The following is a 17,359-nucleotide window of genomic DNA, read 5'->3' on the forward strand; positions in this document are numbered from 1 at the left end:
ATTCACAACGGTTGTGTCGTTTCTTCCCTTATGTTTCTGAAAGATTCAAGGAAAAAAGAGAAAATACTTACTATTTACTAATAAATACTAAATTGGTTATTTAGCCAGGCCAACACACAAAGTGTACAGCGCCTTGACACAGGCTTTTAAACACTATCCAGAGGTGGAATGGTGTAAATATGCATAATTATTAGCAAACTTGACTATAGGATTATCATAGCTTCATATGGCAATACAGTCCTAATCCAGCAAGAAAACAAATCTTACACAGTAATACAGGGAATAGATCCACGAAATAGTCGTAGTAAGAAGCAAGGATATGCTGCATAGATATACAGCAGGAGTTGAATAGAAGGGAAAAGCTGTGGCTGTGGGAAACAAAGCAAGGATTTCAAACAGGTGTGAACAATCAACGCAGTGACAGAGCTCAGAAAAAGTGAGGAACAACAGGTGATCATAAGAGAGTTGACAGGCTGAAGGTGTGAAGCCGTGCAGTCGAAGAGGTGGGAAGAACTGGTGAAAAAAACGCAGGTGATGAAAAACTAAAGTGGTGCAAAGAGATCCAAGGGTGAAAGCCAGAAAGAGAAGTGGAAACGGAAGAAGTTCAAATTGAGCATTGGAGGAAAGCAAGGAAAGCTTTCTGTGCGTCTTGAACTCATGGGAGATTGAGTTCTCCCCGTCCGTCTAACCTGGGAGACGTCGCTTTGGGTGGTTCCTCGGTAGGTTTGGGCGGAGCCGGGGGCGACGGCTCCTCGTCGAGGTCGTAGGAGAAGAGGTGGAAGGGTGAGTGGGGCATGTAAGGCAGGCGCTCGGGGGTGGCTCGGGAGCTGCCGCGTGATGGCGGGCTGACCTCCTTGGTAGCCGGGACAGTGACAATGGACCTCTTCCTGGCCAGCAGGCTGGCCAGGAAGGAGGGTTGTGCTGGGGGGCTGAGAGGGGAGAAGACTGGAGGAGAGAGGGTGGGAGTAGATGGGGAGTGGAGGGTGGCCGCTGGAGGTGGTTCAGTCCGATTCCTCTGCTCCTCCTCGTTTATATTCTCCTTTCTGGAAGTGATGGTGATGGACTGGACGGTTGTTCGGTGAACTATGCTTGGAAGGTGCCTGGCCGGGCTAGGAACAAAGGAATGGATTGAGAGGAATAAATGGACAAAACTGGCAAATGTTAGAGAAGTAGTACCATGTGTAACCCACTGGAGCCTAAACCAAGTAGATAAGCCACACAGAGATCAAAGCAGACATACAAATGTAAAAACAGACAAAAGAGAGAACTAAATAGCTCTGTGGCTTCATATACAGACTGCCTTCGTACAATAAGACCACAAGGTCATTACTTCATTTAGATATTACCACCATGTCCTAAAATACCTGAGGGTGGTCAGTTTAGACACTGAATCAGCCCCCTCCTGCTCATCCGAATCAGACTCAGTCACTGGAGTCTCCTCTTCCTCCTCCTCCTCCTCCTCCTCCTCTATCCCATCCTCACATTCTTCCTCTCTGTGGAGGTCGGGTGGGGAAGGATGAATAAATGGTTGGGTGGAAAATGTAAGGATAAAGGTTGAGGGAGAGACGATGCAATACATAAGATAAGCATGCGAATGGAAAGCACCACACTTTTGAAGAAATGACAGAGACGGAGGAGAGCATTAGGATGAAGGAAGAGCTAGATGAGATTGAAGTGTGGAAATAATATTAATAGCGTCACAATCAAACCACAAAAACATGTATGACGCTCAAAGGCAACAGACAAGGAAAAGGAAGTAAGTGACAGAAAAAGAAAAGTTTTAAGACAAGATAAAACATAGAAATGAAAGAGGGGAAAGAGAGTGAATTTGTCACGTTAAACACTCCGGAAAAGTAGTTGTACATACACAAGTTGACATGGAAAGGGAAAGGAAAGTTGAGAGGAGCATAAGCCATGGCTGAAGAACTGACTTGAGATCAGCGTCACCCAACAGCGCTGCCTAGTGAAACCAGATGCACCTTGTTGCAGTCGAGTCGGAGTTCGCTGCCAGATGTTGTTCCACAAGACCAGAGCCATGTGTGTGTGACCCATGGGACGGTCAATACAAGTTTTGTTTGTTTTTCTGTGTGTGCACAACAAGAAGCAGTCTCTGACTTCCAACCATCACTTCATGTAATCGACTGTACGCAAGTGGACTCACGCGCAACTATGTAGAATTTCACATAAGTTTCAAGATATGCATTCCAGCACAAAAATGTGTGCTAGCATGCATATCTCCTACACACAACCACCATTTTAATGCTAGCGGGAGCACCGGACATGATCTGCTTCGGTCACAAACTGACAAAATGACGTAGAGAGGAAGGATTTACCTGTGGTTAGCAGCAACAACCGGCTTTAAATTCCCCTTTTTATGTGCATACACACAGCACTGAAATAAGCCTGTGATGGTTTAATAAAGTGTAAGTTTGTATTATAACCACAAACCCTGAAGGCTTGTGCAGCTGCGGAGAACCTTTTTATCACTTTCAGTGGAGCACGAGTCTGCGCCAGTATTTCCATGCAGAATTTAAAAAAGCCCACTCAGAGTGCTCAATGTGACACGAGACACACATGTATGTTACAGCACGGAGGTGAGCAGGGGTAGGAAACCAAAGGCAGAGGGGCCACGGAGGTCAGCAGAACTTGTTTTTCTGAGAGACCTTTGAACTTACATGGATGGAAGGAAACCTGACAGAGCTCTGGAGCAGAAAACGTTGGTACAAGACAGTCAGTATATCGCTCTTGGGCTCAGTTAACACGTGCCTCTCCAAAGGGATAACCAAAAATGTGGCACCAATCATTCGTCACACCGGCTGTAACGACGCCTTTCTGAGCCTTTGTCAAATGTCCCTGTAACTTGCTCATTCTGACACTCCTTCGCCCTCCTAGTCTCTCACCTCTCGCTCGCGTCCTCAGCTCTCTGTCCGTTGAAAGGATGGAGGCCGGCTCGCTGTGGGGACGCAGAGCTGCAGGGGGAGGCCTGACCGGATCGCCCAAGAGAGGCCCTGCGACTCCGCCTTCTCTCGAGGCCATGCTTTTTGTCACCGCCCCCAAGGCTGACTCGTCGGCGGTCCGGGCGTCCCGTTGGTGGAGGCCGGCTGTCATCGTCACCATCTTCATGCCGGAGGCCCATCTGGCGGAAAAGGTTGATCGGGTGTGAACCGACGTATCATGCAAATGTGCGGTATGTACTTTGTGTGTCTCAAACCTCGTAGATGTTGAGCTGCTCAACTAGGTCCAGATCTGTGCCTTTGCGCCCCAGATGTCTTTGGGACACTGTCTCCATGCCTTGTTCCTCCAGACCGTCGACCATGTCGTAAAACGAGTCCTGATCCGGCAGTGCTGCAAGAGTCTGCAAAGAGAAAAGGAGACCGATGAGTCATCAAGGCATAACTGAGGTTTTAAATGCGTTGATTTAAGTGGCTAGATTCCCACAAAAATTGCAAAATTGCATGTCCAGTAATTTAATTGTAGTTTGGGCAGAATAGTCCTGAAGCAGCAGCATTAAAACATAGTGTGACCCAACACACCTGCTCAAAATTGTGAGGGGGACCCCTAGTATTTCTTGTTAAACAGACATTTGTTTTACAGATAAGTCGAATCATTATTTTGTGAGAGTTCATGTAAGCCGAATAAATTAAGGTTTGCCTTCTTTCCCCTTCAGTCTTCACCCATCCAAGTAGATAAATGACTTAACACCGTCATTAGATATTACTTATCCGCACACCTACATAATTTAATGAACCACCAGGTAATGTTAGGGTTTGTCTGCTAATAGCCAACCTGTTAATGCCAGCTGTTAGATCTATAGACCGAGAGGTGACAGTCTGATGATGCTGCTATCACTCTACTGCAGCTATATCATGTACCACGCTGAAAGTGAATATTCACATATTTTATGTGCCTAAATTCTTTTCAATTTTTCTGAATTCTCCCGTTTCTCTTCTTTTGTGACGGCACGAGTCATCTCCCCAAGATGCGATGCGGCCTTCTGGAGTCTGGTCTGTAGTACCAGCCGTCATATCATAGTCACATTTTCCTCTATCCAGTACTTAATAATAAAAAACATTATTAAATAAAAGAATACAAAAGTGTATAAACATTCAGGACATAGACGCTACAGATATGGGCACCTTATTGATGAGGGTCATGGCATAGACCAGCAGCTCTGTGTCCACACCATCCTTCTCATGCAAAATCTCCATAGTATTGGACCACGGCTTGCATCCTGGAAATCAGTCCATGACAAATAGAAACATGAAATACTTTGTCACCCCTCCTGCATGTCAACCTGGGCCAGAAACTAAATAGTGACAATATATATATATATATAACACAGAATAATGAATGAGAACCAGTTTCCCCAGCTGGTGCTGTGTTGTCTGATTTAATACCTCTCTTGGTGTCCACAGAGGAAATGGCTTCAATCAGCAGCGGCGCATTGGACTCGGAGTACTCCACAAACACCAACAACAGCTTCAGAGTTGTTTTCACCACCAGACGGAACTAGAGAGGGGGAATGCGGAGCGGGGAAAAAATCACACAAATACAGAAACAATACAAACAAGGCACATATTATGGCGACCATCATGTTGGAAATCATGTCTGCATCATGATGTATCTTTAAATGCTTGTTTATTATGCAGACGGTGTGAATTCACATGATATCTCAATGATGATAACGTGGCTCGATGATGTTACTCCAAGTTTTACAAGTTCAATCAAATGAAAAGCTTTATTTAGAAGAAGAAGAAAAAAAAGAGGAAAACATTGAAACAATGCAATGTTGGGCTTCAGCCACTGTAGTCAAAACTGATACTTTAAGTGTAAAGCAGAGGAGAATCTTCACACTGTTATGAAAATACCACAAGGCCAAACAACAAGAAACCACCAACAAGTCAGGACACAGAATACAATGACAGCCTGCTTGAGTGTGTGTTTATGTGTGTGTTTGTGTGTACATTTAGGGTTTTGTTTTATTATGGATGCTGGGCTATACCTTCGAGCCAACAAGAGTGTACAGCCACTGGATTGTCTCAGCATGCCCAATGACACCGTTCATCCCATCAACATACAGCATGATCTGCCCCAGAGCTGAGAAAGAGGGAGGAGAAGAAAACTAAAAGTTAGAGGGACAGGACAAAAATAGAAAGATGATTCAACACTTGCTGTAAACAAATCAACCAAGCACACCGAATGGCAACTGTGTGCAACACACAGGTCCATCTACAGAGCAGGAAATTGAAATTATTTGGAAATGTAGTTGTTTTCAAGCATAAGTGGTAATGTTAAAGGTGTTTTATAAGAATTGGTTCCAAAAATAGTCCCAGCTTATGGGATGTTGTACACATGTGTCCGTATTTGGACTCAAACTTTTGTCTATATTTCTTGGACTATTGACATTATGAGCTTGCTTACATTAGCAACCATGCTACTCGTAAGCAAACTAACTTTCTTTCAATCATTTTATTTTAAGTTTATATAAGTTAAACATTACCTTAAACTAGACAAAAAATACAATACAAATTATAACAATTATAAAAAAATATGAAAATGATATGAATTAAAAAATTACTAAATACATAACGACCAACTATATGAACAATCAGACAAGGTCAGAAAACATACATTAAAACACAGACATAAACCAGCATCTTTCATATTAAACCTATGCATGTTGTACACTTCGGCCCTCCGGGGTCCCTTAGATCTCAAAGTTGCAACCTCTCGCAAACTAACTAAATAATGTGTGGCATTAACTAAATGAAATGGTCATGGAAAAATGTATTGGATACAGGCTCGGTGGGCTCCTTTTTGTATTAATGATGAATGTGATGCGCATTGTCAAGCCAACAATACATTCCAGTAGATGATACTGGACAATAAAAACTAGGTTACCAGCACCAGAACATAGCGAGATACCGTCCGAGGTTTGAAAGAAGACCGTTGACTGACACAGACCACACAGATGTCTTGTGTTACTGTCCATCATCAAAGTACTCACAATACAAATGGTTTGATATACATCAAAGTGACAAATGGAGAACTATCTGCATGAAACAATGATTCAAAACAAAGCTTGAGAAGGCAACTCTTGAGATGTTATGACAGACAAGAAAGCAAAATAGAAAAGATATGAACGCAGTTCTCTTTCCAAGCCGAGAGGTCTGGTTTCCCTCTCACAGGATCTATGAATAGATTGAAGTTACCTCCCTTCTTGTGCCCAGTTTCCTATTATGTTGGTCAGCTCACCTTAAAGATACAGTGCACTTCTACGGCTCACTTACATGTTCCACTTTAATAAAATCAGTAGAACAACACTGTGTGAAATACTTTTGAAGACAAGAACGTGAAACAGGTTTCTGTCGTAGCTTTCCTGTGTTGCCGGGCAAAAGCAGCACAGTTTATTTTAGTTTTAGGCAAAGAGTCAAAATGAAAGTGAAAGTTCTGATTTAAACACGTGTTGGAAAAAAGTTTCTGTGAAGAGTCAGAGCTCAGCTCACACACATCTCGACCGAGAGAAGAAGACAGAAACTTTGCTCTCATCATCTTTAACCATGTATATGGACTCAAACTTGAAGGCTGAAGTTATATCTTCGCTTTTTGGACAAAATGTAACACCTTACGACGGTACAAGATTCCTGCCGGCAGCAAACATTTTGTCTCTCGATCACTTTCATCTCCACAACCTCATCGGGAAGCAACACGCTTGTGCTGCAGATTTTTTCCTTGACGCAGCAACATTTTTTGACTCTGCATATGACCACGACTTCACTGCGCTCTCTGACTTGGCTGAGTGTAAGAGAGGTGATGAGCTTTACCAGCGCCCAAAAGGTTGGTACCGCATGGCCTTGAAGGTCAAAGGTAGATATCCAGATGGAGATGCCTGGCTGGGCCCAAATGGATGGAGGAGTCACTCTGTACCTGGAGAATGGCCTGTTTCCTACCATGGAACAAGCATAGACGGAGCCAACGGCATCATCAGGAGCCACTACAAAGCCGGGGGCAGAGCCATGTACGGCAGAGGAATCTACTCAACACCTGACATCCATGTTGCTGAGATAGAAGACTATGCCAAGACTTTCATATCGAAGACGACCGGGAAGAGTTACAAGGTGATCCTGCAAAATCGAATCAATCCTACACAGAGAGTGATTTGCCAACGATCGAATTACTGGCTCATTCCTGTTCACCAAGGAGCTTCCACGGCCGAGGAGACACAGATAGTGAGGAGCGCCATTCGACCGTACGGCATTCTGATTAAGGAAATAAACGGCAATGAAAGCAGTGGCAATGATGCTGGTTTACTCGGAATATGTGTTATTTCCTAACTTTTCCTTGATTGCTCATTTGTCAATCTTATTTTAGCACATGTTGAAAATACGTTTCTGTGAAGAGACAGAGCTCAGCTCACACAGCTGTTTGGGGAGAGCAAGTGTCTCATTTCAAGGGCTGTATTCCAGGTTCCTCCTATTCCTCCTCTTGCCTGCTACCATACTGTCTATATTTTATTATCTTTTAATCCATAGTTTAAAACAATTAACAAAGCTACAACCAAAATAGTTGGGGTGGAAGATAAAAAACACTAACACATAACAGTTTGTTTCTACATAATCGCATAATAGCTTTATTGTTTACATTATTTTAATGGCTTAAAACCTTTTTTGTCAATCAGCTTCTTACCATGAATGTTATGGGTCCTGCATGAATCACATTGTTATGTTACATATACAATCATTTTGTTTTTTTCACACAAGAGATTGCTCTTTGTGTTGGTCTGTGCTATTAACGGTTTAAAGTTCATGAAGTAGTGTTAATCTTGTCATAAATAATAATGAAAGATGTTTTGTTTTCTTACTTTTACTTAAATGTGTTCCTCCTGTGATTGAGAAAAAAAATAAGTTAATGCACTTTTTGGGATTTATTTGAAAACTACCAGCTTTAAAGAAAATCAAAATCTGATGATTTATTGTATCAAGTCATCTGATGCTTTTAACACTCCCATAACTTCTTTTTCACTCAACTTTAGTCAGTTGTTAATGAACTTCCCTTCAGCGGTGCTGGTTTCTTACAGAGACTCTATAAACTGAAAGTTTAACCATCAGTTGTGCAATTCTGCCGAGTGTTTTGTTTCCTAACTTTTATTGATATATAAAAAACTGAAACCAAAAACAAGCTTTCCGGTGCTTTAAGAACTTTAAAAAAAATATCTGCAGAGTCTTGTGGTTGAGAAACTTGTAGAAAATCAATATATGATCACTTCTTCTATCGAAGCATCTGATGATTTGAATATTGCAAAAACCTCTTTTTCACCGAACTTTAATGACTTTAATAACTTTAATTTCACCTAAAAAACATGTTACTGAATTGTTCATTTGTTACTTTGTACAAATAAAGAGTTGATAATTCTCTTCCCTTCAGTGTTTTATTGGTGCTGGGCTGTTACGGGATTTCCTACTGAAACTGAAAGTTTAATCATCGGTTGTGCAACACTGTGACCTGACAAAAAAAACAAAAAACACCACAATAATATAAATGGCTTGATACAATTTCAAGCGTAGAATGGATAACAAATGACATGGATGCAGTTATCTTCTCAGTGGTGTTGTTTTCACTGTATCATCTGTTTCAGAAAGAGACGTGTGGAGTTGGTTTTGCTCTCACTGAATGAGCTTTGAGCGAAGTGTTTATTTAAGACGCCTTAGCAGCTTTTCTACCTGCTTGAGTACAGCCAAGTGTGCTGGTTTGGACCTGATAGCACTTATATAATACTGAACTTTAAATTTGAACAAGTGGTCAACAGTAAACAGTTGAGCAGCATCATCAGGACACAAGATCTGAAGGAGACTGTATGAAGGAGGAATCTCCTCAACAACAGACATACATGTTGCTGGGAGAGAAAACGGCCATGCCAAGACCTTTAGGTCGGAAAGGAAAAGTTACGAAGTTATCCTGCAAAATCCAATCAGATTTACAGAATACCAGCTGATGCATGTTCACGTCTACATTTTAGCAAATGAATGCATGTTTTAAAGTATGTGTCACGTCACATTATCCATGTTATCTATGACAGCTTCGTTGTTTCACGTGACAAACACTATGCACTATGTACAATGCACTATGTCAGTATTAAACATATATGTATATAAAGTTCATTTATCATACTAACTTTAATGGTGTTTGAGTTATTAAGTATTCGTTATATTCTCCAAATTTGTAATTTATTGGTTCTGTTTTGTTTTAATTGTGCATAATGATGTCGCACACGCACACACACGTACACATGTACGCATAACTTATTATGTTACATTAAAATTCTGAAAAACTTTACTAATATTTAATATAACTAATATTATTATGTTTACATCGTAACATCTGCTGTTGCGGCCAGGTGTTCTTGATTTTTACATAAGTTTACTATTTTATTCTTTTCTGTTCTTTTTCATTATTTTTTTTACCTTAACAATGTTTTAAATATATTTGGTATTGTTGTCAGTATTCATGCTTGTAATACTGTATCTGAATATGATCATCAGCGAGCGAGAGAATCAATACCTCTTAGTATGTAGTTCTGGTAGTTCTGGTCAGCTTCTGCTCCCACCTTGATGAGACACGTCAGACCTTCAGCCATCACAAACTCATGGACCAGATCTTTGTCATCCTGAAGTTAAAGAGAAGACGTAGAATAAGTTAACACAATAAACACTAACTGTGTAGATACGGAACCACACATAATCCCTCTTACAAATCATCACTTCATTCACATATTCAAGTTACATTTTCTTTTCTCACCACCTGGTGTCAGTAACGTCCAGGATGTGGACTTACGTTGATGGCTATAGTTCAATCCCCCACGTGTCCACGCCAGCTGACACACTCTACATGTCAACAGTCACGTGTTTCGCAATGTGTTGCTTTGGCGATATCATCTCTCATAACAAAAACTAAATTAAAAGGATGATGGAAGCGCTTCAGGGAAGCCGTCTTGCCAAACTCAAAGAATGCTGCTGTCAGGTTGCTTGCAACGTTGTGACGCATCACTTCACTCAAGGGTTTTAGGTGACCAATAAGTCGAGTCACTGGTAGAGGTTGTGTTTTTTTGTTAAAACTAAGTTGTACAAAGCTTCACGCAGCAGCAATGGAATGACGAGATGTAAAGGATGGTTTTATTCAGTACTCGCTTGCAAGTTTTCTTGTGCCAATAAAGACTGTGCAAATTGTATTCATGACAATACTTACAATACCACTCAATCACTGCGGTATTTCAAAGATCACACATTGTTGTTTTGTATCACATTTATACACCGATGTGGTAAATAAAGCAGATTGGTCAGTGGCCCTGAGCTTCAAAACATGCTGCTTTACACACCACTCAGCGGCGCTGTGTCAATGTACATGCACGGTTTCCTTTCAAAATAAACTTCCGTCTCGACAGGAAGTTAGATTTAGGCAAGAAAACCACTTAGTTACATTTAGGAGAAGAGCATCGTGACGACCCACAAGACTCCCCCGTGACTGACGAGTCACCTGACTCACACAAGTCTGACTAACACTCATTACTCTTACGACTAATGACTGATGGGACTGAATGTCAACTCTGATTTGTTTCGCACAAGACATTACAGCGTTTGGTCTACGTCAGTTGCTCTGCCGCTGGTGGGCGTGTCGCATACACACGCTAAACACACGCTAAACACATGCTAAACACATGCTAAACACATGCTAAACACGCTGTGAAAACAGGTTGGTTATTATTGTCTGTGTGTGTGAATGCATGTATTACTTGCATTCCTTTTGGGGACAAAATTTAGGTCCGTAACGTAAATCATTATATTCTAGATTTAGGGAAGTAGCAGTGGAGTTAGGTTATGTCTCCAGGAAATGAATGGAAGTAAATGTAATGTCTTCTTAATGTTACTCTATTGTGTGGAACACGACTGTGTGTGTGTGTGTGTGTGTGTGTGTGTGTGTGTGTGTGTGTGTGTGTGTGTGAGTGTGTGTGTGTGTGCTCAGGAAAAACACTTGGTGTTTTAGGTGGCTGACTCCTCTCGTCTTAAAATAAAGATTTGCACAAAAACAACAAATGCAAGCAAGCACACACATACACACACACACACACACACACACACACACACACACACACAGCGGGAAAAACGCCACGTTGATGGAGATCCCTGTCATCATGGAGGCGCACGGCGGCCACAATAACCAGCTGTTTTCTGGAAGAACAAACTGACAGTAATTGCATGTGAAATATGCGAGTGTTACCTGAAAAATTTGCTTTAGAGAGAACAGTGCCCTCCTCAAGTCACGTCCATTGGAATTATACAGTCTTTCTGGAAAGAGAGAAAGAGACAAATGAGTGGTTATTATTCTAAAATTCAACAAACAGTTACAAGGCTGAGTGGAGTGACTCTTTTCAAAAAGCTCGTACAAAGCAAATTTTCTTTTGCCACATTCTGTTTGTATTGTTCATTCAGCGGTGCGGTGCGGCTTTCATCTCTCACCAACCCTCACATGTTTCATGACTGGATCAATAAAACGTGGAACTAAAATGAGACTCAGCTGTGTAAAAGTTACACAATAGTTTGACATGCAGAGAAATAGCGAGGGAGTCCAGAGAACCAATCACGCCGCTCGGTTCTGACCACCTGAGGCAGGCACTTCACCACACACTTTCACTCGCTCTCTCTCTCTCTCTCTCACACACACACACGCACACACACACACACACACACACACACACACACACACACACACAGCAGTAGTGATTAGAGCTCTATTGGAATGTTAATGAGCTGCTGGCCGGGCTTCAACTGTGAGGTATTCAGGTCACAACATGGAAAGCACTCAGAACCAACGACTATACACGCTCTCATACCATCACACTGATATTCAAAATGATTATTATTATCCTTGAACACAAATAGAGCCCTTCCATCATATTACTGAGATTTCAAATGTTGTAAACTGTGACCCTGTGAACTGTACTTTGTGTTTTTGTATTTCCTCCTGGGCCAGGCAGCCAAAGCTTGTGTGTCACCTTCTCCATCTGGTAGCTGAACCAACGGCACACAAGCAATATGAATGCAAGAATATTTTTGGAAATGTTGAAATCCTCTCATCTGCATGCCCTCTTTGTTATTTACCATAGTTTGATACTCTGCCTCTGATTGGCTAGTGCTTGTTGTTTATTACATATTTCTGGTATGTTCATGTTCTGTAGTATGTACCGTAGAAGTCGGGTTACAAGCCGCTACTGCCTTCGGTGGGTGTCCCTGCTAGCTCCCCGCTGAAGCCAGCTTGCACTGCTAGCTAGCTCTCTGCTAGCTCCCTGCTAGCTCCTCGACTCGTGCAGATGGGACGCGGTCAGCAGCATCAGCAGCAGCAGCAGCAGCAGCAGCAGCGGGGAGCTAGCAGCAGCACTAGCTTGCTACAAAGGGGACATCCACCGACAGTAGGAGCGGCTTGTAACTAGGCTGACCAGACGTCCGGATTTAGGCCGGATAGTCCGGATTTGCAATGCCCTTTCCGGCGTCCGGCGCGGCATCAAGCCTGTTAAGTCGTGTTAAAATGTATTAAAAAGTTCTGATTTCCATTATTTGTATTTGCATACTATATACTACACAGTCATATACAACCATGTGTGCTCTGCATTAAGCTCACAGTCTGTTCAGTTGTACGAACATTTGTGCACTCTGCTGTGTGTCAGCGGGGGGTTTGAAAATCTGTGTTTGTAAATCCAGAGTTCGCGTGTTGATGACAAATCCCGCAGTCCATCAGGAGGGGGTTAAAAGCGTCCAGAGGTAAGGGCCTTTTGCCTGGAGCTCAGGGGAAACCGCTGCAAAGCTAGAAAAGGCTAACCCTGGACCAAGGTCAAAATCATTATCATTCCGCATACAGACAAAAAATTACAGGCTGTCTCTTCATCTGCGAGACCCTTTCTGTGGGATCAGCAGCGGCATTCATTAAGTACATCTGTGATCGTCTGCGACAGAGATAATGAAATCATCCAAGTCATTAGTGCCAAGAGACAACTGGCAATGATTCTCCATGTGTGGGAACCAAGAAGTGACTCCAAACAGAATGGCATGTGGGAAAGAGAGGAAAGAAAATTTACACGCAAACATGAAAGAGGTGAAGGAGGGAATGGAAAGACAAGACAGAACAAGACAGGACAGAAAGAGAAAAGAAAAAAGAGAGAAAGGGAAAGTGGTGACCACTGAGTACAGGCCCGGGTCTGATTTGAAAGAAAGCCAATTGCTTCTGGGTAATCAAGGCTGAGGAGAGAAATGAGAGAGCCAAAAGACGTGGAATTCCCCTTCCAAAAATACACAAACACATATGACTCTGCCATGTCTTCAGTCAAATGTTGATTTTGAACCTTTTCTGAGTTTGTCCAGCTGATTGTAAAGATGCTTAGTTTATGGATGCAACATCTTTTGTCATCTTCTTGGTGTCCAATTTAGTATTTTATTATAATAACAAGGAGTAAATGTATAAATGTATGTATGTATGTATTGGTTAGATTGTGTTGTTCAAAGTTAGAAGAGCAATATTGAAGTCAAGCCTGATGTTTCCTGACGCACAAAGAATAACCTCAATGAGGCATACAGCTTATTATTAATAAGTACTGGTATTGGATCGGTAACCTCTGTTATTAAACACAGTGTTCAAGTGTGCAAAACCCAACCAACTTCACATTTACCCTCAGGTATTTCCCATGTGACGGAGATTGTTTTTTTGGCAAAATCACTACCTGCTTCACAGAGACCAGCCGGTGCACACTCGTCCCCTTCGAATACTAAATACACACAACCTCAGAAAGTCAATTTAAATAATGAATCAGCTCAGATGATGATGACCCACACTCGTATATGTGACCTTTCATTTGGTTTATTGCTATTTTTTTCCCATAAACGGAGGAGAACACAGATAAGTTGGCAGGTGCAATGACCTCATTCGATAATTCACAACAGACCCCTAAACTGTGGCTCAGTCATAACTCCTTTATTGAAACAGTTCGATCCGGACCTCCACGTTCTCGTTTCTCGAGGTTTCCCTGGAAATCAAGTGGCCACTCGATGACACGGGGAACACTTTGCCTGGCCCTTTACGGTCAACAATCGGTCGCTCACGCCGCGCGTGACGTTCACGTTCTTTACTAGGGCCATGAGCGAGGCGGCTGTCAGGGTCACCTTTTCCCAGAATGTCTGCTGTCCATCAGGAGCATGTCAGCAGCCGTGATAAACCTGAAACTTGGCTTGATTCGTTGTGGTGATGCAGTTACTGCAAAAAGGCGGCCGTTATAATTATCTAAAGTTTATCTGGATCAAAATCCAGCAATGTAAATGAACACACACTGAATTAAATCTACATATTGCATATTAGGCGAAAGTTTGATCATTTTCTGATTCCTATACTTCTTTTTTTACTTCTCTGCCACATACTCTTCATATCTTGACATCGGAAACCTCTACAAGTCATTTTCTATGCAACAATGTTTGAATAAAATGAAAAAAGAAAGATATATTATAAGAAGCTTCTCATCCTTGCACCTTCTACTTCCCCGGTAGACACACATACAAGACATTATATAATGTGGTAATGATACATGTCTTCATATCTAATTACTTTCAAGCATCATCGCTGCATAGATCCATGAAGGACCTGCGATGTGCCGGCTAATGTCAATGCTCATGCATGAGGGGTGTATCACAGATGGTGTCCACTAGAAGCTGTCAGACAACAGAGGTCGCACACCACCACAGTATTTCTTTTATGTAAGAGCTAACCATCTCCAGTCAAATAATATAGCAATGAATACTAAAACATTTTGTGAGACAAGTCATAAAATCTGCCAGATGCTTGAGGTCATTTAATTTCTTTCCAAATAAAATCCCCTTTTTTTCACATTATTTATTGAATCAAATGTCTTCATTTTCTCGTTTCAAACAAACTGACTGAGTTCGTCACACTTTTAGCTGACATAATCGTCCACATTTGTTAAACTTAAGATGTTTTTTTGTTTTTTTTTGCAGTGCGCTGTCTCACAGTCATGCCAGCATTAATGTTGGCAGGCCAATACCCTGTAATCACCTGATGGTTGCGAACAAAGTCTCGTCAGCATAATTACCCTTCCGCTCCAGAGTAAACTGAATTTGACATCCTAAATAATCAATGAGACATTTTCCCATTGGCAAAGTTTAGAGATCCAGCTGTCTGAACCCTGCGTTTAGAAAGTGATGGCATATTCAAACTGAAAATAACTCAAACAAATGACTCTCCCCTTCAACCTCTGGGCCAAACTACACTGCCTTATATTCCCTTGAGGGAGACTGAAATAACAACACAACACAAATGAGTAAGATAACACTTCAACAATCAATTACATGCCCTCCAATTGTCTCAGAGAAAAGGAGTCGATGGGGGGAATATGTCAGGAGGAAGGAGAGGAAAATTGCAAAAGTAAGTTTTTTGAAGGGAAGATTTGCATGTCCCACTGTCCCAGTGTCTCTTACTGGTCATTCTCCTTTTTTCCTGGCCCTAGATTTTATTATTGTCACAAGAAAAAAGCTGAAACACTCACTGGGATGTGTCATTGTGGTTTGTGCGCGTGCTTGTGTGAAACGTGTGTGTGCGTTCATGCGCATGTGATCGTGCGCTCAAGCCCATGTGTGAGCCAGTGCCTGTGTGAGCCGAGTGCAGACAGACGGATGAAGAAGGAGAGACAGAAAGGCACATTTCGTTTTCATTTATAGGTTCGCTTGGAGTTTTACTGTTTTGTTTTGGAGGACTCACAGTTCCTGTGCACACTTTTCTTCACCATGACCTCACGCGCACTGCAATATGTCCCTCTTAACGAGTCATTTAGTCCCATATTCCATCTTAAACATTGCAATTTTCTTTTTGCAGGGCGAAAAGTCCGCCAGCAGAATGAGGTATTTCCAGTTGTTTCTGATGTTTTCTGTTAAATCTAACATGATTAAAAGTAAACTCTTGGTTCAAATGCATTTAATGAACCAACGTTCTTTTTTAATAAAACACACATTACCTATAAACTTTGTTCTGCAATTGCCTTGACACAAACACAGGTACTTGTGGCACAATAACTAAAAAAAATAATTTGTGTAACCTATATAGACCAGGTACGCTGAACCATCAGCACATTGACCTCTTTACACTAGTTTTAAATCCTAAAACACCACTTTTTACAAATAACTTCACCGCTATCTCCCTGAGACACATCATTTAAAACTAAAGAGCCTGTGTGTGCTGTTTGCTAAACACTGTCACGGAAATAGCCACACTCAATTATTAATCACCTGCACCCAGAATGCACCTGTGAAAACAGCTGCAATCAATTAGATCACTTAGAAATCAGAGCTTGAACACCATAAATAGGATTCAGGTGTGTGCAACAAAGGAGGATAATTTGGGAGAGAGCGTTGCAATATGCTGGAGGTTGTTAATGGTCCAATACAGTAACTAATTTACGTTCATGTTGTCTTCAGTTGAACTAATTGTGTCTTATACTGTTAAAGGTAGATGAGTATTGAGGCAGGCCAGAGTTTTAGATGTTGTAATTTAGCAATTGCAAAAACTGTAAGAGCCTCTCTTAGTATGCCGGAGTACATTGCAACTTTATTTGAAGGAAAAGACAAGAACACTACCGTTTATCACCTGCTTAACACCAAATGAGGACTCAACAGACATGAACATATGTCACCATCTACATTATGATAGAATTCTCCTGTTTGTTTAAAATTCATCCAGAAAAAATATAATTCAAAGGCTCAATAATGCGTTAAAGGGCCTGCTTTATGGAGTGCACATAGGCATGTATTTAGAATATAGCAGCAGAAAAATGAAAGAACCTGTATGTTCGTCAGCACACACGTGTATGTGGGCGTGTTCTCTACAGTGAAACAGGGATTCCCTCGGTGTCGAGGCTGTCTGCTCGGTCGTTCAGGAGTAGTCAGGCGCCTCCTTCCCCTCCTGCTATAATGAGATTAGTGCTGTGACCCTTCAACATTGACTAATCCCTCAACATGTACTGCATCATCTCCACATCTCCAAACAGAAAAACACACAGGCCAGCTCAGGCTACACTAGTCCTAATCCACAGCAAATATACTCAAAACCACCTAGTACTGCAAAATGCAAAATTGCAGTGTCCCCACTTGACTGAAGTCTAATTCTGCTTAGTTGGCTTTAAAAAAGGGCACCATCAGTCTACAGCTACTATGCTTAATCCTCAGATTAAACAATGGAAGCCAGCTCAGCAGATGTTTTTTAAAGTCAACTAGGTTACAGAAACAGTGTTAGGAAGAACAAAATGGGAAAACAAACAAAG

At 41.7% G+C, this 17,359-nt stretch overlaps 2 protein-coding genes across 5 annotated transcripts in view; one reads left to right on the forward strand and one right to left on the reverse strand.

Annotated features, from left to right (window-relative positions):
• fhod3a (formin homology 2 domain containing 3a) overlaps positions 1-17,359 on the reverse strand; it is a 52,737-nt gene that overhangs the window by 15,382 nt on the left and 19,996 nt on the right. For 2 of the 4 annotated variants that reach the window (XM_068576424.1, XM_068576422.1), the window contains exons 4-11: positions 11,272-11,339; positions 9,559-9,664; positions 5,003-5,097; positions 4,398-4,509; positions 4,137-4,231; positions 3,212-3,355; positions 2,901-3,136; positions 690-1,109 (exon numbers count right to left, since the gene is read on the reverse strand). In XM_068576424.1, the coding sequence (XP_068432525.1) occupies positions 690-1,109; positions 2,901-3,136; positions 3,212-3,355; positions 4,137-4,231; positions 4,398-4,509; positions 5,003-5,097; positions 9,559-9,664; positions 11,272-11,339 (1,276 nt within the window). The remainder of the gene's footprint in view (positions 1-689; positions 1,110-2,900; positions 3,137-3,211; positions 3,356-4,136; positions 4,232-4,397; positions 4,510-5,002; positions 5,098-9,558; positions 9,665-11,271; positions 11,340-17,359) is intronic. The other 2 variants (XM_068576423.1, XM_068576425.1) reach the window with 2 other exon arrangements.
• Positions 6,496-8,353, forward strand: LOC137785052 (uncharacterized). Its single transcript, XM_068576076.1, has one exon. It carries the CDS (start codon positions 6,561-6,563, stop codon positions 7,332-7,334), a length of 774 nt encoding a protein of 257 aa, XP_068432177.1. The 5' UTR covers positions 6,496-6,560; the 3' UTR covers positions 7,335-8,353.

Source organism: Clinocottus analis, unplaced genomic scaffold (assembly GCF_023055335.1).
Source record: "Clinocottus analis isolate CAN_PGR_092001 unplaced genomic scaffold, fCliAna1.0.p SCAF_14, whole genome shotgun sequence".
Taxonomy (NCBI): domain Eukaryota; kingdom Metazoa; phylum Chordata; class Actinopteri; order Perciformes; family Cottidae; genus Clinocottus; species Clinocottus analis.

What these genes read in the sequence shown, in the direction of transcription:
- LOC137785052 (XM_068576076.1), top strand. Translation starts at nt 6,561, where the DNA reads ATGTATATGGACTCAAACTTGAAGGCTGAAGTTATATCTTCGCTTTTT.